Genomic DNA, 27,311 nt, shown 5'->3' on the forward strand with positions numbered 1-27,311 from the left:
TCTCAAGAGATGATGACATTTTTCGAAATTTTTTTACCATTTTTAAAGTGTTTTTATTTTGAAGAATAACTACAGATGTGTCAGGATCCTGCTCAAAACTCAGAGGATCTAAAAATGTATAAATCTTAAATTTCAATTCATTTAAAAGACAATTTCTCCTCTGCTATTTTTACTATAATCTGGTCGTGAAGGGTGATCTAATCATCATTTTTACAAAGAGAGCAGCAACACTGGAGCCAAAGTCACATTGCTGTACCTACTTCTGTCTTGGTGAATGTGATGATGAAATACGATGTCTGGTTGGTGGGAAATCAAACCTCGTCTGGACGAGCTGTGTTGAATTTTGTATTGTATAAAACGTGATTGGCACGGTGATCATAATGGAAGTTTGTTGCTAACATTAATATTATCATTATTAGCATAGTCATCATCCTTACAATTATCATCTCACAAGCATTAACAGCTGCAGAAATTTCAAACTTTTTACATTTTATTTCTTTAAAACCCGACCCATTGTACTTTACCGTTGTCATAATTCTAAAAACAAAGATGTTGTTGATTTTATGTTCCGATTTTATGAAGAAAAATTATGTGGACGCTATCAATAGTGTGGACAATTAATTTGACATTAAATACTTTGATGGTCAACATATATCGACCATATTATTGATATTATTAATTTACGAAACGTCCACACCATTTGTCTTCGTTAATTAGATTGGAGTTTAAATTCAACTCATCATTGTTTTATGTTTTCGAGTTCCAAGCTACAAAATTTGCATATTTTTAACTGATGGAAGTGCATGATACATTTAATCGACGACTTCAGATCTATTAAATATCTCTTACATTGATAAAGACATTTTTATGGCTAGGTGGGGTTCCTACTTCTCATAGTGGGCAGGGAGGTACTTAATGTGTCTTCTATCTCCTTATATCTGTTTTTCAACTTGCTTTCTGTCTTTGTTTTGGAATGAGATTACTTGGTTTTGTCCTGGCCCTGGTTGGAGTCTTGGCTGGGAGGGAAACAGTCAAATGCATCGTTATTATTTTGGGAGACGATATTCTTTTCCTTGTAATTCATCTCTCTGTTATGTATTATTATATTTGTTATTTTTAGTGTATAATGTAAGCATTTGAGTGTATTCCTCTCTGTTGGATTTTGTACTTGTGTCCGGACGAGACATATAGGTGGTCTCAAACTAAGTACTTTGATAGTGTGCTCTGGGAATCTACATCTGATCCCTATTTTTTCCAGTTCCCCTGTGTCTTAATTTGTCTTGGGTGCTTTATTTGTAATTCTAGAACTTTTTACTATCCCATTTTCTTCCTTTTTACTGGCGCTGATATAACCTAAATGTGTTGCAAGCGCCGTAAAACCCTTATAAACATAAACAACATTTTACATTGATAAGACATTTTTATGGCTTGTATAAATTGTATTATATATAGATTTGAATATGACAATGCGATGGGAATTATCAATCCTGAAAACATCAATATTGTTATATTATCTATGTCTTTCAATGGTGGATTTGTGCTCTTATATATGGGAGTTAAGAAAGTTATAATGATAAAGTAAGAAAGTCTTTGATGTATGGGATGTACTGGCTTGAGAATATGAGGGAAAAATTGCTCTGTCTTAGGATAAAAGAAGGAATAAATGAAGTCATAGGATGACTGTTGGTTAGCTTGTCAGGATATGGCCAGGATGACTATTGGTTAGCTTGTCAGGATATGGCCAGGATGACTGTTGGTTAGCTTGTCAGGATATGGCCAGGATGACTGTTGGTTAGCTTGTCAGGATATGGCCAGGATGACTGTTGGTTAGCTTGTCAGGATATGGCCAGGATGACTGTTGGTTAGCTTGTCAGGATATGGCCAGGATGACTGTTGGTTAGCTTGTCAGGATATGGCCATGATTGTCCATGTATGTATATGTTATACGAGTGTGCAGCTATGTGGTCTAGTGGTGTGACACTCGCTTTCGGATCGGAAGGTCCTGGGTTCGAGCCTCGTTTGGCGCATAGTTGAGTCCTTGGAGAAGGCTCTTTACTCACATTCTCTCACCGTACTCAGGTGTAAAATGAGTACCTGGCCGTTAACAGCGTTGTCTCTGTCCGAAAAAAATTATAACATCGCCTAACAGGTGTCATGTTCCGTCCTAAATGTTAAATGTTGCTGTTGGCCAGGGACCCCTTGTAAAGCGCTTTAAGCACATTTAGTGGATATTGTGCTATAAAATATATTATTTTTAAAATTAAAAATAGGTCAGTATGAGTCAATTATGAACATATTTAAAAAAGAAAACATTATATTTCAACTTGATCGCTAATTATTGGTTGCATACAATCATTTATTGTGTTATGTTGTTTGGCTTGTTGATTAGCTTTATCCCGTAACATGTGACAAGTCAAATGAGAGAAGCTTTTAGTGGTCAACACTCACTACACTGTTAAGATACTCAGATTTAAATGTTTCTGTTTTGACCGGTATTAAAGTAACAAATAGCTGTAATAGTCACATATGTGACAGGTATTACAATAACAAATAGCTGTAATAGTCACATATGTGACAGGTATTAAAGTAACAGGTAGCTGTAATAGTCACATATGTGACAGGTATTACAATAACAAATAGCTGTAATAGTCACATATGTGACAGGTATTACAATAACAGGTAGCTGTAATAGTCGCACAAATCTTTGAATACGAGTCGCGTAAACCATTTGTGGTCTGTGAAAGAGTCAATGAGAGGAGTGTATGCCATTCATGATGTATCAACCCCTTTATTCTGATTGATTAATTCATTAGCAAAGATGGTTTGAGTGAATTATATAGTATTACAAAAATGATTATTGTCTACATAATATATTTAGTATTTTTACATTTTGATTGACGTAATTCTATAAATAGCTCAAGATGATTTAATTTGATGTGCTTGTTCCTCGAGTTAAGAACATTGTCTACATTATTATATATGAAATGAATTAAATTCACTTCTTTTATCCTCAGGGAAAATTTTTATTTAGGGTCTGATTTGAGAAAGACTGAGATAACCCAGATGCCAGGCTTAGCTACCATGCAGCGCTGTAAAGTGTTCAATAGGGGTTTTAAGATTAAACTTAAGAAAAAAAGTGAGGTGCCAACAGTGGGGCTCAAACTGGGGTTATCTGGGTGGATATGCTACGCGTTATCCATTCGGCCATCTTGCTCATATTTTTATGATCATGTACTTACTATTATTTATTATATATTTTAAAATTGTTCATCAAACTTTTTTTGTTCCTAAAAATTTTTATGTTGATTTTTTTGCTTGCTTTATTTACAATGCATCTCCTTGTCATGACATTGCTGAAAATTTGATTTTAACATAATTCTGTGATTGATTTTCTGTTCATGATTCCGTGACAAGTTACAATCTTAGAGCAGGTTGGGGTCATCTGACCTCTCATGGTGAGCGGAAAGATCACTTTTGCTGTGTTCTTAATCCCCCCATATTGGTTTTTCCAACTTGTTTTCTGTCTGGAATGAGATTACTTGGTTTTGTCCTGACCCTGGCTGGAGTCCTTGGCTTTGAGGAAAATGGTCAAATATACAGTTATGCTTTTGAAAGATTATATATTTACCTGTAAATTGTAAATCTGTTATCTGCTGTTATATTTTTTGTTTAGAATATTATGATTTGTAAGCATTTGAGTATATTTCTCATTGTGGGTTCCTTTGCTTGTGTCAAGATGAGACATTTAGGTGATCTCAAACTAAGTACACTGATAGCGTACTCTTGGAATCTACACATGTTCCCTATTTGAACAATTTCTCTTACTTTTTCCTCGTGTGCTTTTAATTGTAAATCTAAATTCAGTATTTTTGAGTATCCCATTTTCTTCCTTTTAATTTTTGCTGAAATGACCTAAATGTATCGCAAGCACCTTAAAACCTTAAAGACGAACAATACATTTCCATGATGCTCTCTATGTTGATACTGTGTATCAACTGTATAGATCCTATTTTTATTTTAGAGATATTTCCCCCCCCCCCCCCCCCCCTTGTAATTCATCTCCCTGGGTGGGGTTCCTGACCTCCCACAGTGGGCAGGGGGGGTACATCCTGTGTCTTCTATCCCCTTATATCTGTTTTCCAACATGTTTTCTGTCTTTGTCTTGGAATGAGATTACTTGGTTTTGACCTGGTCCTGGCCAGATACCCTGGCTGAGAGGGAAACAGTCGAATGTATAGTAAGTTTTGGGAGATGATATTTTTTTCCCTTGTAAATCATCTCTCTGTTATGCACTGTATTATGTATTATATATATATATATATATTTTATTTGTAAACATTTGAGTGTATTCCTCTTAGTGGGGACTGTGCCTGTGTCTGGATGAGACTTTTAGGTGATCTCAGACTAAGTACATTGGTGGTATGCTCTTGGACTCCACATCTGATCCCTATTTATTCCCAGTTCCCCTTGACTGCTTTAATTGTAATTCTAGAACTTTTTTCCTTTCCCATTTTATTCCTTTTTACTGGCGCTGATATAACCTAAATGTGTTGCAAGCGCCGTAAAACCCTTAAAAACAAACAAAAAACAAACATAATTCATCTCCCTATTATGTAGTATTATAGTTTTTTAATTTTGAATATATTGTACTTTTAAACATTTGAGTCTGGGTGGGGCAGGGAGGTACTTGCTGTTTTCCATCCTCCGTGTATCTGTTTTCCAACATGCTTTCTGCCTTTTGTCTTGGAATGAGACTACTTGGTTTTGTCCTGGCCCTGGCCGGATACCCTTGCTGGGAGGGAAACAGTCAAATGCAGAGTTAGAGTTTTGGGAGATGTTTTTTTCTTTCTCGTAAATCTACTGTTATGCATTGTATTATTTTTATTTTACATATGATTTGTAAACATTTCAGTGTGTTCCTCTTAGTGCGGTAGGGACATGTGCTTGTGTTAGGATGAGACATTTAGGTGATCTCAAACTAAGTACACTGATGGTGTGCGCTTGGAATCTACATGTTCCCTACTTGAACCAATTCCCCTTTGTCTCACCTCTTCTTTGGTGCTTTAATTGTAATTTTAGAGCTTTTTACTATATTATTTTCTTTTTTTTTTACTGGCACTGATATGACCTTATTGTGCTGCAAGTGAAGGTAAAACCCTTAAAAAACAACCAATTATATCACAGTGAGAAATGTAAAAGAATGGCGCATTTCAAGCATATCAATGAGCACGGACAATGATGACAATTGCTGCATTTTTTAAATCTTTGTCTTCATCAAGCCCTGAATGATCACAAACATTTATAATTTGTCTCTGCACATTTTTTTCTTCTTATCTTTAAGTCTCGTGATATGCTATTACTATTACTCTGATGTCAGATTTTTGACTCCAGTAGTCATCATGCTGTTTTTGAAATATATTTTGTAAGTCTTTTTACTGGCGCTGATATAACCTAAATGTGTTGCAATCGCCGTAAAACCCTTAAAAACAAACAAACAAGTCTTTGGGTTTGATGCCCGATACATTTTCTTCAGCATTTACCTTTGGTTCTTTCCTCAATCGATTTTGATGCTCATAATAATGTATACAAATATGATCACAAGTGTTTGTTTTTAAAAACAATTATTTTGCTTTTCAAAAAATATTTTGGTTGCAATGTACAAGTACGCTCATTAATGACAATAATTTAATAATTGATGTGTTTTTTGTTGATGTTATTGTTATTGTGCTGTTGCTAGTGTTCCTGGTCTAACCTTGTCCCCATTTCCATTTTTAGTGGCTTAGTCTTTAGTCTGGAATGAGATGACTTGGTTTTACCAGGCCCTTGCTGAGATCCTTTGCCTTTGGCAAGCATTTGGATTTAGCAGTTTTGCTTCTCCATGAAATTGGCGGGTGGTTGGATGGGAGCATCACCCTTGAATCATATACCTATGATGTTCGCATGGGTGTACGATCCGATAGTGATGTCGTTTCTTCTTCTCTTTACTAGCTTATCCTTCTTCTTTGGTTTGTGATTGTATTTTTGACAGGGGATATTTTTTTTTCTGTAAATCTTCTGCCTGTTTGTTCTTGGTTATTTATAATTTAGCTTATGATATCTTTAGGTTATGATTTTGATTTACATTTGTACTATTTTTGTTAGATTGCTTGTTTTTTTGTTTCAGCGGTCTCTCATATAACCTCAATTGTGTTGGAAGAGACCTAAAGCAACAAACAAACAAAAAAAAAAAAAAAAATCTCCATGAAATTAGAATTTTTTTTTTCTTTTTCAGAAATAATTGACATTCATTTGTTTCATTGATACTTTTGTTGTTTATTTTCTTAGCTTTTACTAGGTATAGGCTCAACAATAAAACCTTGTACAGGTGTGAATCAAACAGTGTCAGACAACTGGGTGGGGTTCCTGACTACCCATCGTGGGCAGGGAAGTAGTTGCTGTGTCTTCTATACCCCTATGACTTGTTTTCCAATTGCTTTCCGTCTTTGTCTTGGAATGAGATTACTTAGTTTTGTCCTGACTCTGACCGGATACCTTGGCTGGGAGGAAAACAGTCGGATGTAGTTATAGTTTTGGGAGATGATATTTTTTTCCTTGTAAATCATCTCTCTGTTATGTATTATTATATTTGTTATTTTGAATTTATAATGTAAGCATTTGAATGCATTCCTCTTAGTAGGGGGCTGTGTTCGTATCTGGATGAGACTTTTAGGTGATCTCAAACTAAGTACTTTGATAGTGTGCTCTTGGAATCTACACCAATTCCTTATTTGTACAATTCCCCTTCGTCTTACCTTTTCTTGTGTGTTTTAATTTTAATTCTAGAACTTTTACTATCCCATTTTCTTCCTTTTTACTGGCGCTGATATGACCTAAATGTGTTGCAAGCGCCGTAAAACCCTTAAAAACAAAACAAAACAGCGTCAGACAAAGCATACAGGTAAATACAAGGAAAATATCAGACTGCCTTACTTTGGAATTGAACCTCAGACATCCCGATATCCGGTCTGACGTGCTACCATGGTAGTTTTCTATTTTGTCTGGCGCTGTTTAATGCAAGCTTTTTTAGACTTTTAGCTTACACACTACACATCAGTGCTTGCTCCCAAATGTGTCACATGTGCTCAACAACGAATGTATGTGTAATGATTGTCTGACGTACATATTGTATTTCAGTGTGTTATCATTTGTGTCATGTCTGACGTACATATTGTATTTCAGTGTGTTATCATTTGTGTCATGTCAATGTTGTATTTCAGTGTGTTATCATTTGTGTCATGTAAATGTGTTATCATTTGTGTCATGTAAATGTTGTATTTCAGTGTGTTATCATTTGTGTCATGTAAATGTTGTATTTCAGTGTGTTATCATTTGTGTCATGTAAATGTTGTATTTCAGTGTGTTATCATTTGTGTCATGTAAATGTTGTATTTCAGTGTGTTATTGTTATCATTTGTGTCATGTAAATGTGTTATCATTTGTGTCATGTAAATGTTGTATTTCAGTGTGTTATCATTTGTGTCATGTAAATGTGTTATCATTTGTGTCATGTCAATGGTGCTGGTCGAAGCTCCAAAAAATACATAACAATGAAATTGAATGTAAGCTTCAATTTCATAAACGAAAACAGATACTGTGGACGAGAGATGCCATTCTCACATATCTCATTCCTCTGTGGGGTTTCATTCGTGTTTTCTGGGTGGGGTTCCTACCTCCCATAGTGGGCAGGGAGGTACTTATTGTGTCTCCCATCCCCCTATATCTGTTTTCCAACATGCTTTCTGTCTTTGTCTTGGAATGAGATTGCTTGGTTTTGTTCTGGCCCTGGTCGGAGTCCTGGCTGGGAGGGAAACAGTCAAATGCATAGTTATTGTTTTGGGAGATGATATTTTTTTCCTTGTAAATCATCTCTCTGTTATGTATTATTCTATTTGTTATAATTTATAATGTAAGCAATTGAGTGTATTCCTCTTAGTGGGGGCCGTGCTTGTGTCCGGATGAGACTTATTGGTGATCTCAAACTAAGTACATTGATAGTGTACTCTTGGAATCTACATCTGATCCCTATTTTTTCCCAATTCCCCTTTGTCTTACTTTTTCTTGGATGCTTTAATTGTAATTCTAGAACTTTTTACTATCCCATTTTCTTCCTTTTTACTGGCGCTGATATAACCTATTGTGTTGCAAGCGCCGTAAAACCCTTAAAAACAAACAAAACTTTCGTGTTTTGTTGATAAAGGGGAAACCCGAAACATCCATATTATCTGTTATCGTTTATTAAATTGAAGCTTACATTCAATTTCACATTGTTTATCATTTGTGTCAATCATCCATTTCGCCAATGGTGATACCTGGATGCGATTGTGTTCTTGTGGTATGACACTCGCTTTTGGATCGGAAAGTTCTAGGTTGGAGCCTTGCTCGGCGCATAGTTGAGTCCTTGGAAAAGGCTCTTCACTCAATTTTCTCACCACACTCGGGTGTAAATGAGTACCTGGCGGTTAACAGCATTGTCTCTGTCCGAAAAAAAAATAATTGTAGTATTGCCGAACAGGCACTATAATATTTGTCTAATAATCAAGTCAAAAGTCAATAAGATAAGATAAAACAACACCGAAATGCCTCATGTGTTCGTTCGTCTTCACTTCTTTTTTTTCAAAAGCCAAAAGTTAACAACATTGCAGTTCAAACAGTTCAGAATAAAGGGAAGTAATACAATAAGTTCTTCATTCATCTATATTTTCAACAGGCACCATATAACGTCCTACATGTTAAGTGTTGCTGTTGGCCAGGGACCCATTGTAAAGCACTTTGAGCATGTTTAGTGGATATTGCGCTATATAAAAGCTCCAGCTCAAGTTGGATGGTCAGTGGGCGAGAGGTCAGAGGTCACCATTGCTTTGTCTTCTACCCCCCCTTTATCTGGTCTCGTCTTGTTTCTGGATTTGCTTTTTAAACATATTTTCCTGGTCCTTACAGGGACCTTTTGCTCGTACCGGAATGGGGTCATGGTTATGTGAAAATAGGTACAGTGATAAATTGCTTGTGGGATCCTCTTTTCCCGATTTGAGACAGTTCCCTTTGTCTTACTTTTTCTTTAGTGATTTAAATTCAGATCTAGAACCTTTCCTTCTTCATCTTCCTTTTTACTGGTACTGAAATGACCTAAAAGTGTTGTAAAACCCTCAAAAACAAACATACATCCAAACCTCCATGTTGATTGGCATACAAGTGTGTTGTAAAACCCTCAAAAACAAACATACATCCAAACCTCCATGTTGATTGGCATACAAGTGTGTGTGTGTGTGTATTAGTTATGTAAATGTAATAATGAGATTCACTATAAATTGAATAAATAAAATTTAAATTTTAAATGCTTTTGCGAACCTTAACCTCTGGGTGGGGATCCTGACCTCCCATAGTGGTCAGGGAGGTACACACTGTCTTCTATCCCGTTATATCTGTTTTCCAACATGCTTTCTGTCTTTGTCTTGGAATGAGATTACTTGGTTTTGTCCTGGCACTGGCGGGATCCTAGCTGGGAGGGAAACAGTCAAATGCATAGTTATTGTTTTGGGAGATGATATTTTTTTTCCTTGTAAATCATCTCTCTGTTATGTATTATTATTTTTATTTTGAATGTATAATGTAAGCATTTGAGTGTGTTCCTCTTTGTTGGATTTTATGCTTGTGTCTGGATGAGACTTGTAGGTGATTTCAAACTAAATACATTGGTGGTATGCTCTTGGAATCTACATCTGATCCCTATTTGTTCTCAGTTCCCCTTTGTCTTACTTTCTCTTGGGTGCTTTAATTGTAATTATAGAACTTTTTACTATCCCATTTTCTTCCTTTTTACTGGCGTTGATATAACCTAAATGTGTTGCAAGCGTCGTAAAACTCTTAAAAACAAAAACAAACAGAACCTTAACCTTTTTTAAAATCCTTATTTATTAGGCTGGATTCGATTTTTAGATTCGAGTTTGTCTTTCCAGTACAATTCAATATGAAGTCAGGTCTAGTATATTTATGGAATATTCACATTATTTCTTAATCACTTGCCGAATGGAAAAAAGGAAGCAAGAAATGTCCTTTTACTGGACTTGAGTGTTCGAATAGATAGGGGGGTCAGTTGATGTGTGAAAGTTAAAGCAAAAGTTCAGCAAATTTCTAGCCTCTGGAATTAATAACCTGGGTGGGGATCCTGACCTTCCATAGTGGGCAGGGGGGTACATACTGTGTCTTCTATCCCCTTATATCTGTTTTCCAACATGTTTTCTGTCTTTGTCATGGCATGAGATTACTTGGTTTTGTCCTGGCCCTGGCCGGAGTCCTTGGCTGGGAGGGAAACAGTCAAATGCATAGTTAGTTTTGGGAGACGATATTTTTTTCCTAGTAAATCATCTCTCTGTTACTGTTATATATTATTATATTTGTTATTTTTAATGTATAATGAAATGTAAGCATTTGAGTGTATTTGTTGGATCTTGTGCTTGTGTCTAGGTGAGACTTATAGGTGATCCCAGTACATTGATGGTATGCTCTTGGAATCTACATCTGATCCCTATTTGTTCCCAATTCCCCTTTGTCTTACTTTCTCTTGGGTGCTTTAATTATAATTCTAGAACTTTCTACTTTCCTATTTTCTTCCTTTTTACTGGCGCTGATATAACTTATGTGTTGCAAGCGCCGTAAAACCCTTAAAAACAAAATCAAAAACAATTTCTTGCCTCTGGACTCGATAACCAAGTAGTTAACTGGGGTACCTTTGCGGCTATGTGGTCTAGTGGTATGACACTCGTTATCGGATCAGAAGGTCCTGGGTTCGAGCCTCGCTCGGCGCATAGGTGAGTCCTTGGAAAAGATTCTTTACTCACATTTTCTCACTCGGGTGTAAAATGAGTACCTGGCCGTTAACAGCGTTGTCTCTGTCTGAAAAATTGTAATATCGTCTAACAGGCCTCATGTCTCCTCCTACGTTGTTAAGTGTTGCTGTTGGCCAGGGACCCCTTGCACGTTTAGAGGATATTGCACTATATAAAATCTCATTAAAAAAAAAACAAAACAAAATTGGGGAAACTTTGCCTCTTGAATTTTGGACCAATAAGAGATTGTTTAGTAGTAGTGATGTAATTATTTCCTTTGATAAAAATTCAAAATGCTCCAAATTCACAGAGGCAAAGTTTGCCCTTGAGGCAACATTACCCAATTACTTTACCTTAACGCAAAGCATCAAAATATCAATCATATCATAGAATAAATGAAAAAGGACTTCCTATGTGATTTGATAAATTCCAATAATTTTTATTGTTAGTGTTTACAACACAAAGACAAGACAATAAAAGGGTAAAAACGATCCCCTGGTACGATACAAGTCAAGATTCTTACAAAGGATAAAATTGTTCATAGAGTAATAATCACGATAGGTGTCAAATTTACATGCAACAATTCAATCCTAACTGGCAACAATAACGTATTTGATATCAAGTCTCTTTCTCCTCTCGTACAAGAAACGGATGTTTCCACAGTTCCAGCCATGGATGTCTCCATGTTACCAGCCAAAAAGGATGGAAACGATGATAAGAAGAAGTGTCATAAAACTGCTAAAATAAAATGAATATTGATTTGGAAGATTTTTTTAAAAAGTACAAAATTTGTAACAAAGAACTTTCTGGACTCAAAGCCTCAATTAACCAATGAAACAAAGACAATATTATGTATAATACCGGAATACCTTTATACACAATGACAATATGTATAATACTGAATACTTAAACAATGACAATATTATAAACCGAATACCTTTATACACAATGACAATATGTATAATACCGGAATACCTTTATACACAATGACAATATGTATAATACCGGAATACCTTTATACACAATGACAATATGTATAATACCGGAATACCTTTATACACAATGACAATATGTATAATACCGGAATACTGTATTAGTATTAGCATTATACTGTATGATGCGCTATCTATTCTGTCCAACTTCGAAAAAAAAATGTATTAAAAATATTGGCCAGAAAACTTGTCATTCAAAATATCGATCGATTATAATGACCCTAATCTTGTCAAAAACTATCAAACCTGGGACTTTGTAAAGTTCCAGGTTTGAGAGATTTTGTAAAGATGAGGGTCATTTTGATTGAACAATATTTTGAACGACAAGTTTTCTGGCCAATATTTTAATACATGTTGTTTAGGAGGTCGGCAGGATTCTTTTTCACCATTATACACTTTTTATACTTTCTTTTTTATACACTTTGCTTTTTCGCCTTGTTAAGTGGTATTGTTATTGTTACGGTTTCTGGGACATGTGTGGAGAAGAGACGGAACAGAAAAAATGGTAACATCTGGGATGATAGAAGGAAAGAGAGCTCGAGGAAGACAAAGAATGACTTATTGAAATAACCTTAGAATGGCCAAATGTGACTTAAAAAGCAACACAGATTTCATGCACACCGCAGAGGATCGTGATTCGTGGAGACAGCTGACCGGCAACGTGCTCAAGAGTACAAGCCACGATGGATGATGATAAAGTGTATTGAGCTTATACAAATGGTAACACGCTATATGAATTCCATATATTATTGTATTATAATATTGTCTTTGTCACTGGCTGAGGAAGAGTGTAAATGTGAAACAACTGTATTGTTCATATTCATTTTTATTCCATACTTTTTCAGTTCAAAGCCTTAGGCAGCTAAAGCTTAGGATTAAATTTAACATTAAAACAACAGAATCACAGATTTGAAACTCAACAGTTCATAGCAGGTCTACTTTTTAAAATGGTTCTCTTGATGAATGTATTTGTTGAGCATGGCACGACCTTTATTTCGTACCCAGAAGGTACAGAGTTCAAAGCCCTGCTAAATTGTGTGCCTTGAGCGTAACTTAGTCCTAGCTCACTGTCCGCCGCAAGGTTATTTCAGTCTTCCCCTTGGAATAGACCCTAAGACAAATTTCTCTGCTGGAAGATAATAAATGTAGGAAATTCTATTTTTTATTTTATTTATTTATTCCTTATCAATCATCCTTAAAGTGAAGTAAATCAGGCTAAATAACTGATAACGTTTTTGAATTCTTAAATCTTAACTCTCTCGAGTTCATATGCATGGAAAATCGAAGAAATTTGTTTGATTTTCAATGAGGGTGAACTCTCGAGAGTTAAAGTGTACCAAATCACAGCCCCGTTGTGAGGGGGGGGGGGGGGGTTTATAAAATGAATGACGATGACATTGCTCAGCCATTTGCCATTAGTTTTAGACCACCTGTGATGATAATTTATCGTTCAATTCTCTCAATAAACCTTAAAAATTATACATGATTTTGGGTGTTGGTACGATTGACCTGGTGGCAGATCGACTATTTTACTCAAACACATACCATCAATAGGAACAATTTCTTCGGAATTCCAAAATGCGAAAATCTTATATTTATATTTTTCCTCGCCACCTTTCTCTAATTTTGTGTGAATTCATCTGACGAGTTATTGAAGGAAGCTGATGAAGGAAAAGCTCCATACTTTTAAAACATTTTTTTTCCAACAATACTGGCCATTTACAATTGATTTACATTACAGTTGAAGAGATTCCTGCCAAAAACACAACATTGTAACAGAGACAACTATAAAACTACAACAGTAAGTAAATCATGACAATAAATAATAGCATAAATTATAAAATAAAACATGTCATTAAATATTTAATTGTATATTGGTTACCGGTTTGTTGTAATATTGAAACAAAAAATAAAAAAAAGCCACAGAATAGAAAAAAAAACCCAAAGCATTCATACCCCCCCCAAAAAAAAAAAAAAAATAACAAAAAAAACTAAAATGGCAAAAATAATTTTTATGCTGTCAATTGCAATCCCATATTCAAGATGGTCCGATAGGACACCTCTCATCCAGATGGTCCGATAGGACACTTCATCCGTACTTAAATTACAAAAAGATTTTTTTTTTTTTCGTTTTGGCCTGAAATCCTTTAACTGCAAATATTGATTCAGTCAGGTGGCCGACCCGATTGACGACTTGTCAAAGAATGGCCGACCCACGACTTGTCAAAGAATGGCCGACCCGACCGACGACTTGTCAAAGAATGGCCGACCCACGACTTGTCAAAGAATGGCCAATACATGTTGTTTTTGTTTTTAAGAGTTTTACGGCGCTTGCAACACATTTAAATTATATCAGCGCCAGTAAGAAGGAAGAAAATGGGATAGTAAAAAGTTCTAGAATTATAATTAAAGCACCCAAGAGAAAGTAAGACAAAAGGGAACTGGGAACAAATAGGGATCAGATGTAGATTCCAGGAGCACACCACCAATGTACTTAGTTTGAAATCACCTACAAGTCTCATCCAGACACAAGCACAAAATCCAACAAAGAGGAATACACTCAAATGCTTACATTATAAATTCAAAATAACAAACATAATAATACATAACAGAGAGATGATTTACAAGGAAAAAAATATCATCTCCCAAAACAATAACTATGCATTTGACTGTTTCCCTCCCACCTAGGACTGGCCAGGGCCAGGACAAAACCAAGTAATCTCATTCCAAGACAAAGACAGAAAGCAAAGTGGAAAACAGATATAAGGGGATAGAAGACACAGTATGTACCTATCTGCCCACTATGGAAGAATCTCCAACCTAACAATTCTTTGAAACCTCTGGTTCTCGTGCGGCTATGTGGTCTTGTAGTACGACACTCGGATCGGAAGGTCCTTGGGTTCGCGCCTTGCTCGGTGCATAGTTAGAGTCCTTGGAAAAGGCTCTTTACTCACATTCTCTCACCATACAAAGGTGTAAAAAAAAAGAATACCTGGCCGTTAACAGCGTTGTCTCTGTCGAAAAAAATATTTGTAATATCGCCTAACAAGCGTCATGTCAAGTCCTACATGTTAAATATTGCTGTTGGCTAAGGACCCCTTGTAAAGCGCTTTGAGCATTTTTAGTGGATGTTGCTCTATACAAAAGCTAAATTCCCCCCCCCATTTTTCTTAGATTTTTTTTGCAAGTTGGTGATCGTGTTAATGTAAATAAATCAATATCTCGAGTCAAAATTTTCCCGGCCAAAATAAAAAAAAAAAAAAATTTTTTTTTTTTGTTCAGTGTACAGCTGACTTAAAAGTCATAAAAATGCATTGGCTTTATACAAGATTCAATTCAATTCAATTCAATTAAAAAAACAAGATATGATACTGAGTCATGGAGTATGGAGTAATTATGAAAATAATAATGGCAAGCACTGAGTAATGATCAGATCTGGTGACATCCAAAACTAGGCGTGGGAATATTGGACTGGAATATAAAATAGAATACATAATAATAACAATAATAATAATAATAATAATAAATAATAATAATAATAATAATAATAGTAATAATAATAATAATAATAATAATAATAATAATAATAATAATAATAATAATAATAATAATAATAATAATAATAATAATAATAATAATAATAATAATAACAATGTACTTTATTCATCCAAAAGGAAATATTTTTTTTTTGGGATGAGAATAGTATAAGAAAATGACACAATCAGTTACGAGAGATTGAATGAAAAACTTCCAAATCCAAATGTTTCACATTATTCATCGTTCATCCTAGCTTTAAAAAAAACAAACAAACATTTAAAAATTGAGCCTTTAACAGTGCAATATTCACAAAATGTGCTCAAAGCACTTTACAAGGGAGTTCCAAGCCAACAGCAACATTTATCACGTGGCACCACGAGACTTGACACTTTCAGGGCGCGATTTATTACAATTATTTTTTGCCAGAGACAACGCTGTTACTGGTCACGTACTCATTTTACACCCCAGGTGTAGTCAGTGACAGAATAGGAGTATTGAACCTTTTTATAAGGATTCCTTTGTTTACTTGTTTGTTTGTTTTTAAGGGTTTTACGGCGCTCACAACACATTTAGGTTATATCAGCGCCAGTAAAAAGGAAGAAAATGGATGGTAAAAAGTTCTAGAATTACAATTAAAGCACCCAAGAGAAAGTAAGACAAAGGGGAACTGGGAAAAAATAGGATCAGATGTAGATTCCAAGAGCATATCATCAATGTACTTAGTTTGAAATCACCTATAAGACTCATCTGGACACAAGCACGGCTGCGACTAAGAGGAACACACTCAAATGCTTACATTATAAATTCAAAATAACATATATAATAATACATAACAGAGAGATGATTTACAAGGAAAAAAATATCATCTCTCAAAACAATAACTATGCATTTGACTGTTTCCCTCCCAGCCAGGACTCCGGCCAGGGCCAGAACAAAACAAAGTAATCTCATTCCAAGACAAAGACAGAAAGCATGTTGGAAAACAGACATAGGGGGATAGAAGACACATTATGGACCCCCCTGCCCGCTATGGGAGGTCAGGAACCCCACCCAGTGTTACTGGTCACGTACTCATTTTACACCCCAAGTGTAGTCAGACAGAATATGAGTATTGAACCTTTTTATAAGGATTCCTTTGCACTTGCTAAGAGGCAGACTCGAACCAGGGACCTACTGGGCCCAAAGGCAAGTGTCATTCAACAAGGGTTACAAATCTACTCCAGACCAGCCAACTTTTCAGGGACGAAATTTGGGGAAAATTTTAGAGCAAAAATGTGAATTTTGATGTTTATGATGATGAGTTGTTTTTTTATTTTTCTTTTGGAATAATATAATTCGATCAAAATCGAGGAAAATTGCTGATAATTTGGGAAATCATGAATGACAAAAACTATTGGGAATTTCTCCGATAAAATTGGGAGAGTTGGCATGTCTGTACTCATGTAAACTGCGGACCTAACCCTGTCTTTTTTCTCTCAACGTGAAATTGGTAAAAAAAAATAGATAACAAATAAATAGAATGTAAATTCAAACAATATTTGGTTCAGCTTTAAAGTTTCATAATTTTCATCAATATTTCCAATTATTACACAACGAGTCTCCTATTAGACATAATTTTTGTCCCATTACTCCTATAATATCCTCATTGCATGTAACAAAGTACTCATTCACACCTGAGTTTAGTGATGTTAATTAAAAACTTTTTTTTTTCAAACCTGCCTTGTAAAGATTTTCATTTTCTCTATTCTATTGATTAAATGAAATCTTGTATTAAAAAAAAAGCTTTCAAAAATGCAAAAAATAACAAAAATACACAAACGGAACGTTTTGGGCTCAAAAGCCTTCTTCAGGCAATAATAAAATGAGTAAAAACGATAATTCACCACTTATAACATGGACAAAGGGCAGAAGGGAAAGACTTGAGATCAGAGATCACTCCGACAAAACAGGTTTTCTTTGTTTGTTTTTAAGGGTTTTACGGCGCTTGCAACACATGAAGGTTATATCAGCGCCAGTAAAAAGGGGAAAAATGCGATAGTCGAAAGTTCTAGAATTACAATTAAAGCACCCAAGAAAAAGTAAGACATAGGGGAACTGGGAACAAATAGGGATCAGATGTAGATTCCAAGAGCATACCACCAATGCACTTAGTTTGAGACCACCTATAAGACTCATCCGGACACAAGCACAAAATCCAACAAAGAGGAATACACTCAAATGCTTACATTTCATTATACAATAAAAATAACAAGTATAAGAATACATAACAGAGAGATGATTTACAAGGAAAAAATATCATCTCCCAAAACAATAACTATGCATTAGACTGTTTCCCTCCCAGCTAGGACTCCGGCCAGGGCCAGAACAAAACCAAGTAATCTCATTCTAAGACAAAGACAGAAAGCATGTTGGAAAACAGATATAAGGGGATAGAAGACACGATAAGTACCTCCCTGCCCACTGTGGAGGTAGGGAACCCCACCCAGCATGTTTTCTTTCATTTTGACCAGATAGATAGACCCTCAAATGACAGGAAGTCTCAGGTTTGAGAATTCCAGACATGTTATTGGTCATTTTAATTCATCAAGATCTAAATTTTTAAAATTCTGGACAAAAAAGAAAATAAAAGGACCCCCCCCCCCCTCTCCTCCACCCCGTGCCTAGACAGTAAATGTTACTTAAAACAGGTCCCAGATCATGCACAGTCAAAATGGATACACCCAAATGTTTACCATTAAAAAAAAAATAATGGTAACAATAATGCATGAATGATGATTCATAAAGAAAGAAAAATCCCCTCCCCCCGACTCCCCAGACACTCCTGCGTTACTGTGTCAACTTCAGCAGCACACACTTTCCACAACAGGGGCAAACATTTTTTTTTTTTTAATTAAACAACTAAATAAAACCCAAACAAAACAGAAACCCCCCCTTAAAAAACTAAAAACTAACTAGCAACAAATAAACAAACAACCCCCCCCCCCCCCCTCGCAGAAAACAAAACAAAAAATTATAATAAAACAATATTCACCCCTGTACAATTTAACCTGTCACTGCCAAATTACACAAACTAATTTCCATCATCATACTCAAGAACTGTCTCAAAGGAAATAATACACCCATCACGTGATAATAAACACCATCATTTCATTGGCCAATTTAAGTCACATGACTGTCAATGTTGATTCAATTTACTGGTACACAAGTTAAGCACCTAGAGAGTTGATGATGAACATATCCAATAAAAATCGCTTAAATGCCAGTTAAATAAAACTGATTTCATAGATTTTCTACAACAAACAAACCGTACAGCACAGAAATTATATAAATTAAAAAATCTGTGGCCTTGAGCATGAACCTGGTAAGCCATATTTACTTGAAAAATGAGTCAATTTGAAAAATATATTACTCATGAGTCATAGTTTCTCTACTACATTTTTCAAGGTTAGATAATTAAACGGAAAAAAAAACTGTTTCATTTTATTGAAAAACAAATGAAAAGCAATTATTGTTTTCTGTGAAACTTTGTTTCATTTTCTCAGCTGCATTATAATGTTGGTTATCAGGTCCATGCGTGGAGCCACAGACATACAGGTTTCTTTATATCCATATTTTTCTTTATTTCATTGAAATAATAGGGAAGAAAAAATGGGGTACACACCTTTGTTATATCCATCTATTGGTTTTAAGCATGTTTGTCATAACGGTGCTATACTGTAGATAATCATAGCAGACATTACCATATCAAAATTCCTACTACAATTGTATAAATATATGTACATAATCAGAATATTGATTTATTTATCATAACATAAACGTTGCTGGGGGATGAACAGTTTCAATAAAGTAGAATCCTCTTTTCCACGCTCTTGCGACAGATAGGACATTCATTGAGGCGGTCGCCGCACAGCTGACAAGCTCCGTGGCCACAAAGAAAGATCATATTCTTGAGACGGTCCATGCACACAGGACAGCATGTCTGGGAAAATAAATTTGTTAAAAATTAGATAGGCGATTTTGGTGCTCAATTCATGGACATCCCTTTTTTTTACAACTGGATACAAATGTTCGCACTTACTTGCTCTAAAAATAAAATTGAGCTTTTTTATATACCGCTATATCCACTTAACATGCTCAAAGTGCTTTACAAGGGGTCCCTGGCCACAGCAATACTTAACATGTAGGACGAGACATGACGCCTGTTAGGCGATATTACAATTTTTTCGGACAGAGACAACGCTGATTACGGCCAGGTACTCATTTTACATCTGAGTATGGTGAGAGAATGTGAGTTAAGAGCCTTTTCCAAGGACTCAACTATGCGTTGAGCGAGGCTTGAATCCAGGATCTTCCGATCCGAAAGCGAGTGTCATACCACTAGACCACATAGCCGCACAAGACATTAGAAGAAGCGGTGACTTTCAAAGCCTGTTAAGTCACATTTTCATATTTCAGAGAAAAACTGCATTTTACTGTCATTTATTTGTGAAACTTGGAATGCATCACAGGCATGTATAAGGAGGATAACCATTTTCGTAAACAGGTGCATGCGTATGCTACTCAGAATAAAATGGAAGGATAAAATTAAGAACGAAGAAGTATGGAAAATAAAACAGCAGAAACCAGTGGACAGGAAATAGGAATTTAATTTTAATAAATTAAATTAATAAACAGTAAAACAATAAAGACATTAAAGGATAGAATAGTGATTGATCACTTACCTGGTCTTTGATATCCTGCAGTTGTTGTTGTAGTTTCTGAATGTCTCGACTCACATCTCGGGAGCCGTTGTTCATGATGCCTGGTTTCTGAGGTTCAGGAGGAGCTGGTGACGCAGAGAAAGACAGAGAGAGTTATAAAATGTTACGATAGCAAAATCAACATTGAGCATTTATCTATCTATTTCAAAAATAAATTAAAATTGTAAAAGAATGGATGAGCAATCTTCCAGTCTTCCCGTGGAATAGACCTAGAGTGGACAGCGTGGCTCAGCGGTATGGTCTTTGCTTCGTACCCGAAAAGGTACCGAGTTCGATCATCCGCTGCGTTGTGTGGCCTTGAGTGAGTCACCTTGCCTTAGCTCACTTTACGGCGCTGCTCTGAGGCTGACGCCTGGGTTATTCCAGTCTTCCCTTGGAATAGACCCTAAAGTCAAATTTCCCCATGGGGATGAATAAAGGGAATTTTATTTTATTTTAATTTTATTTATTTTACAACAACAACGACCTAGTACAGAGATTTTTCTTGCATTCTTGTGTTTGGAATTCTGAACAAATTTTCTTTGTGAGTGTGAGTGATGGAACCAGTCGTGTCACATGCACAAAACAAAAAATTATGTTTATAGAATAAATTAATTCCGGGTATGAAGCAAAAACGGTGGATGAATATAGATCTGAGGAAATCATTCTTGATTGTGGGGTTCCCCAGGGTTCAGTACTTGGACCCGTTCTTTTTGTTCTGTACGTTGGACCTCTGTCTAAAATCATCAGAAGTTTCGGTCTGTCTTACCACCAATATGCTGATGATACGCAATTGTACTGCATTTCCAATACGAGAAATTTACAAGAAGTATCAGCCAATAGTAAGAATTGTATCCAAAGTGTTAAGAAATGGATGAATGAGAACCGACTGAAGCTAAATGATGATAAGACAGAGGTGCTGTATGTTGGGAACAAGAAGTGGAAAAGTGAAACAGATTTGAAGCTGGGGGATGCCTCCATTCAAATTGATGATAAAGTGAAAAACCTTGGCACATTCTTAGACTCTGGACTGTCGATGGAGCATCAGGTTAATAATTTGGTTAGATCTCTCTTTTTCCAACTAAAAAAGGTTGCTTCCATTAGACGGTTCATATCTGAGGATGTGACCAAACACCTGGTTGTGTCCCTCGTACTATCGAAATTGGATTATTGCAATGTTCTGTTGTTTGGCGTTTCGCAATATAATCTGAGACGTCTTCAGATTGTCCAAAACAGCGCTGCCAGGCTAGTATTCATGAAGCGTTGGTGCGATTCTGCCAGACCTCTGCTTCATGACCTGCACTGGCTGCCTGTTGAGAAAAGGATTAAATTCAAAGCTTGTACTTTAGTGTATCGTTGTCTTGAAGGTACTGCCCCTTCCTACATTTCGGAACTAATTGAAAGATATTCAAAACCCCGCCTTTTACGTTCGGCCAGTGATTCCACAAAACTAGTTGTCCCTCGAATACGGAAAAATGCTGGAATGAGATCCTTTTCTCATTTCAGACCCTCTGTTTGGAACGCCTTACCACAGAGTATTCGTGAAAAAGAATCTTTGTCTATTTTTAAACGTTCGCTTAAAATATATCTGTTTCGTCTTTAGTAGATGTTATGAGAAGCAAGATAGGTCCGTCTGGTTTCTATTGTGAGTTGTGTGTCTGGGTGTGTGTGTGTGTGTGTGTGTGTGTGTGTGTGTGTGTGTGTGCTTGCGTGTGAATGATTATGTTTCAGCCAAAGTAATTTGTAATTTAAGCGCTTAGAGTCTGGTGTCTCGGAGTTATAGCGCTTTATAAGTTTTCAGCATATATATATATTTATATATTATTATTATTATTATTATTTTTAATTAAAAATGTATTTATCATTATTACTATTATATATTATTATATATTATTAATAAAATCTTATTTATTATTATATATTATTATTATTATTAATATTATTATTATTATTATTATATTATTATATTATTATCATTATATTATTATATTATTATTATTATTATTATTATTATTATTATTATTATTATTATTATCATTATTATCATTATCTAAAGTATTTCAAAATGACAATTCATATCAACTCCTACTAGCTTATTCACTTATCATACGAGCATTTCTATAAATATCCACAGACAACGAACGACCACTTGTCTACAGTTCTCAATGAATAAATAAATAAATAAAGACTTACGACTGCCTCCACAGCACACGATGAATGGGATGGTCTTTTCTATGGAAGCCCGACACTGAACACACTTCTTCATCAGATTTGCACAGCCTGGATGGAGATGGAGAGATGACCACAAAAAAAAAATATAATGTAATATGGACACCAAGTAAAACAACAACAACAAAAAACCCAAACAAAATAATAATTCATGGTAAATTCTAAAAATGTGACACACCAACTCAATCTGGTAATAACCAGATCAGCCACCACCAAAACCACCATCAAAAAAAATAATTGAGCTTTTACATAGTGCAATATCCACTAAGCGTGCTCAAAGTGCTTTACAAGGGGTCCCTGGCCAACAGCAACATTTAACATGTAGGATGGTACATGATGGCTGTTAGGCGATATTACAATTTTTTTCCATACAGAGACCACGCTGTTAACGGCCAGGTTCTCATTTTACACCTGAGTACGGTGAGAGAATGTGAGTAAAGAGCCTTCTCCAAGGACTCAACTATACACCGAGTGAGGCTCGAACCCGGAACCTTCTAATCCAAAAGCGAGTGTCATACCTGGTACATAGCTGCACAACAACAACAAAATATCTGTATAATTTCTTTTAAAAATACGATTTTGATTCTAAAATGTACCTGCAAAAAGCATTTAATACCTCAAAATATAGGTATTGTATGTAGTCCATCCGATAACAAAATCTATACATTTTATAGTAAGATGTCATTCCTGATTGTGTTTCAAAGCATTTAGGCCAACTGAAACAGAGTTTACCCAATTTTGAAGCATTAACCCCTCAGAAAAAAATAAATTCTTGCTACCCTTTGGATAGGTTGTAAGTCTATTGCTAAATTTAATACTTTCCACCAGATCTAAAAGACCCAGCAATGCATTCACTGATCAAAGGAGTCAGAAAAAAACTCCACTGTACCAAGGATTGATACCAAGGCCCTTTCTCGAGCTAGAGCTGTTATATAGCGCAATATCCACTAAATGTGCTCAATGCGCTTTACAAAAGGTCCCTGACCAACAGCAACACGTAACATGTAGAACGAGACATGACGCCTGTTAGGCGATATTACAATTTTTCCGACCGAGACAAAGCTGTTAACAGCCAGGTACTCATTATACACCTGAGTACGGTGAGAGAATGTGAGTAAACAGTCTTTTCCAAGGACTAACCTATGCGCCGAGCGAGGCTCGAACCAAGGGCCTTCGGATCCGAAAGCGAGTGTCATACCACTAGACCACATATTCGCACTTTTGCTTGGGTGGCTAGCGTTCTACCAATTTAGCAGACAGCCTTAGTTGTTCGGACCCCTCACTTTTACTTTCAGATGACGAGAAATCTTACCTTTTAATCTTACACAAAGACCTGCGGCAGACGATTTGACTCATGTTTCCCAATACCAAAAAAACTCAGGTTTTCCACAAACAAAAAAGTAAAGTTTCCCATTACAACAGCAGAACAGTAAGAGCAATTATTATATTGTTTATAGATAGTATGCGCTTGGTGAAGAAGCTCACAACATTGCCATCCGGAAGTATAGCGGACCAACACACAAAACTATAAGTAACCGTAACGTTTATAGTCCGGTTAATACAGTTTAGTGAGAATTACTCATAAACGCGGATGGCAAAAAACAATAACAAAGACCCGAGGTACGTCAACTTCATTCTATCTATACAGCAGAATGTTTGTTGTTTAATTTTCCATCAATTCAAACTCACCGTCACAAGCACACATGTGTCCACAAGGTTTAAACAACACAGATGCTTTCTTGTCCGAGCACACAACACACTCTTCAATCTGAAAGGTGATAAAACATCAATAATAATAATAATAATAATAATAATAATAATAATAATAATAATAATAATAATAATAATAATAAATAATAATATAATAATAATAATAATATAATAATAATAATAATAATAATAATAATGATAATGATAATAATAATAATAATAATAATAATAATAATAATAATATAATAATAATAATAATAATAATAATAATAATAATAATAATAAAAAAATAAAATTAAAAAAAAACAAAAAAAAAAAACAAAAATAATAATAATAATATTAAATAATAATAATAATAATAATAATAATAATAATAATAATAATAATAATAATAATAATAATAATAACAATAATAATAATAATAATAATAATAATAATGTAATTTATTTATATAACGCCTATCCCATACAAGGACACACAATATACATGGCATGCAATATATATAAATATATATCATTAAAAAAAATTGTACAATGTACTCCCCCAACCCCCTCTAAACTATCGGAACAATGGCAGATGCCCTTTTGAAATATTTCTCCGACAAACATCCAGAGGAAAAAAAAAACCCATTATAAATCTGATCATGTTTTGACTTTTACACATTCTGATCACAAGACATATGAAAAGTTCTATATAAAAAGTACTGATTTTCTTTGTTTAGAACCACGATGGCCGCCATTGCTGGGCGACGTGACATCAGACTATTGAATCCAATTGAACGATTTGAGAATGAAACCATCCAATATTTTCATATTTTCATTCCGATGGGATAGGGGAAATTTTATTCTTTTAAAATCATAATTCCTGACACTGACCTTGGTTCTAGACTGTACTGGATCTTTACACATCAGGCACTTCTTGACACGCGGGGAGCACAGGAAACAGGTACATATGTGTCCACAGGGGCCGAACAAGGTGTCCCGCTTCTGGTCTGAGCACACCATACACTCCTCCAGGCTTTCTTGGTCATTGCGGATGATGGCTGCGTTGGGAGCTGTCAGGCCAGGGCTGGACATTGGGGGGGGGGGGGGGGGGGAGGAGGGAATAAAACCCAATGAGGACAGAGTTACCATTTTATAACCTGCTAACTTTCCAGTGGGAACAAAATTAGGGAACATTCTTGGGCAAATCTGGGATGTGGGGGGCAGCGTGGATCAGCGGTACAGTCTTTGCTTCGTACCCAGAAGAATGTACCGAGTTCAATCACATCTGCTGCTGCATTGTGAGGCCTTGAGCAAGTCACCACCTCGCCCTAGCTCAATTTGAGGCTCTGCACCGCTGTTGACGTTTGGGTTATTCCAGTCTCTCCTTGGAATAGACCCTAGAGCCCAGAGAAAAATTTTCCCTTATGTGTTGAGTAAAGGGAATTTTTTGTTTTAAATCTATTTTATACTGATGATGATGATGATGATGATGATGATGATGATGGTGATGATGATGATGATGATGATGATGATGATGATGATGATGATGATGTCTGCATCATTTATCTTTTACTAAGTACTTCAAGACTATAGTGATATCAAGAAGCTGGAGTTTATCCCAGTCTTTGTCGCCTCAACCCGACAGTTACATTCCTTGTTACCCTTTGACAAGGATACCCGTTTATCCAAGAATGCTTGTCACCAGTAGGTACTCTGCTATATATATATATATATATATAAATAATATATATATATATATATATATATATATATATATATAAATATATATAATATATATATATATATATATTGAATTGTATTTGATACAAATATGGTACGAAAAGTGCTCGACATGTAGTAATGGAGCGAATTATTATTTTTAAAAAATTTTACCACAATGTTTGAGACAGTCTACATTAATGTTTCAGGCTTAATTTGCCATCGTCAGAACTGAGTTGTTTTGTTGGCTGTTGTTGTTTCTTGAAGTGGTTCCGGTTTAAAGTTGATTAACAAGAATTTACGCCGATGTGGACACGTTCCGTACATCTCACTTTTCGTGTTGAGTGTGGCTTCATGAGGGTGTTTGATTATAGTATATTTCTCTTCCAGGCATAAGCTACATTGTTTTGATGTTGTTGTGTTTCCTGTTGCTTTAGATAAAATTTTCCATGAAATGTTGTGGTCTAGTTTGTTGTCTTTTAATTTCCAAATATGTTCGCTGAGTTTTGTGGATGTTTTTTTGTTAGTGTTTCTAAATGTTGAGGTGTGGAGGTTGTATCTTGTTTTGAAATTATTTTCTGTTAGTCCTACATATTTTTCTTGCTTGTTTGTTTTAGTTTCTGTGACTGTGGCTTGGTAAATTAAACTTGATTCTAAGCATTGTTTGTTTAGTGGGCAATGTTCTTTATTTCTGCAGTTGCATTTTCTGGTGGGTGGGTACATATACACAGCTCCGCACCGTTGAGCACTCTTAGACACAAAATGGACACTACGCCACAACTTAGACCTACCACTTTCCCATATTCTACAAAGAATATTCCTACCACAACAGAAAATCTTACATTAAATCACTAATAGCAAGAACAGAAACATTTGTCAAGAATCTACGATGGAGAACATTCTTTTTCCTGAACCCACATTTAGAACCCACCCACAAGAAAACGTACGGCTTCAACTCTACAAATTCACCCCCCCCCCCCCAATACCTGATTTTAAAAAATTAGAAGACGGACTTTCAGATCTCATTCAAAGTGTACAGTTCAAAAACAAAAATAACAACTTCCAAAACCAACTGACTAACGATGTGAAGAAAATAAACAAAGAAAAACAACTTCTGATACCAGCCGACAAATCCAAAAACTATTACAAAATGACACCTGAGGAATATGATAAAATGACACACAAACAAATCAACAAAGACTATAAGAAAGACAGAACACATAGAACCGAAGAGATCACAAAAGAAGATAAGAATATAGCGAACAGACTTGACCTTAGCGATCGAATCGATATAGCACCAAGAAGAGAAGCGTTCATCACATTAAAAGATCACAAGCCTGACTTCAAAAATAATCCAAAATGTAGACTAATAAATCCATACAAATCTGAAATTGGAAAAATCAGCAAAAAGATATTAGAAAAAATAAATAAAAACGTCAAAGAAGCAACTAAATTCAACCAGTGGAAAAACACCGATGAAGTCATTGAATGGTTTAAAAATATCCAAAACAAAGAAAATTGCACCTTCATCTCTTTCGA

At 35.4% G+C, this 27,311-nt stretch overlaps 1 protein-coding gene across 1 annotated transcript in view; it reads right to left on the reverse strand.

Moving 5' to 3' along the window:
- Positions 1 to 16,695: 16,695 nt before the first annotated feature.
- LOC144963439 (E3 ubiquitin-protein ligase MIB1-like) overlaps positions 16,696 to 27,311 on the reverse strand; it is a 240,398-nt gene continuing 229,782 nt past the window's right edge. The window contains exons 18-22 of the mRNA XM_078897502.1: positions 24,945 to 25,137; positions 24,049 to 24,127; positions 22,324 to 22,410; positions 20,113 to 20,216; positions 16,696 to 19,370 (exon numbers count right to left, since the gene is read on the reverse strand). Of these exons, the coding sequence (XP_078753628.1) occupies positions 19,230 to 19,370; positions 20,113 to 20,216; positions 22,324 to 22,410; positions 24,049 to 24,127; positions 24,945 to 25,137 (604 nt within the window). The 3' untranslated portion in view covers positions 16,696 to 19,229. The remainder of the gene's footprint in view (positions 19,371 to 20,112; positions 20,217 to 22,323; positions 22,411 to 24,048; positions 24,128 to 24,944; positions 25,138 to 27,311) is intronic.

This window comes from Berghia stephanieae, chromosome 1, assembly GCF_034508935.2.
Source record: "Berghia stephanieae isolate SIO BIC M18660-M18661 chromosome 1, UCSD_Bste_1.3, whole genome shotgun sequence".
In the NCBI taxonomy this organism is placed as follows: domain Eukaryota; kingdom Metazoa; phylum Mollusca; class Gastropoda; order Nudibranchia; family Aeolidiidae; genus Berghia; species Berghia stephanieae.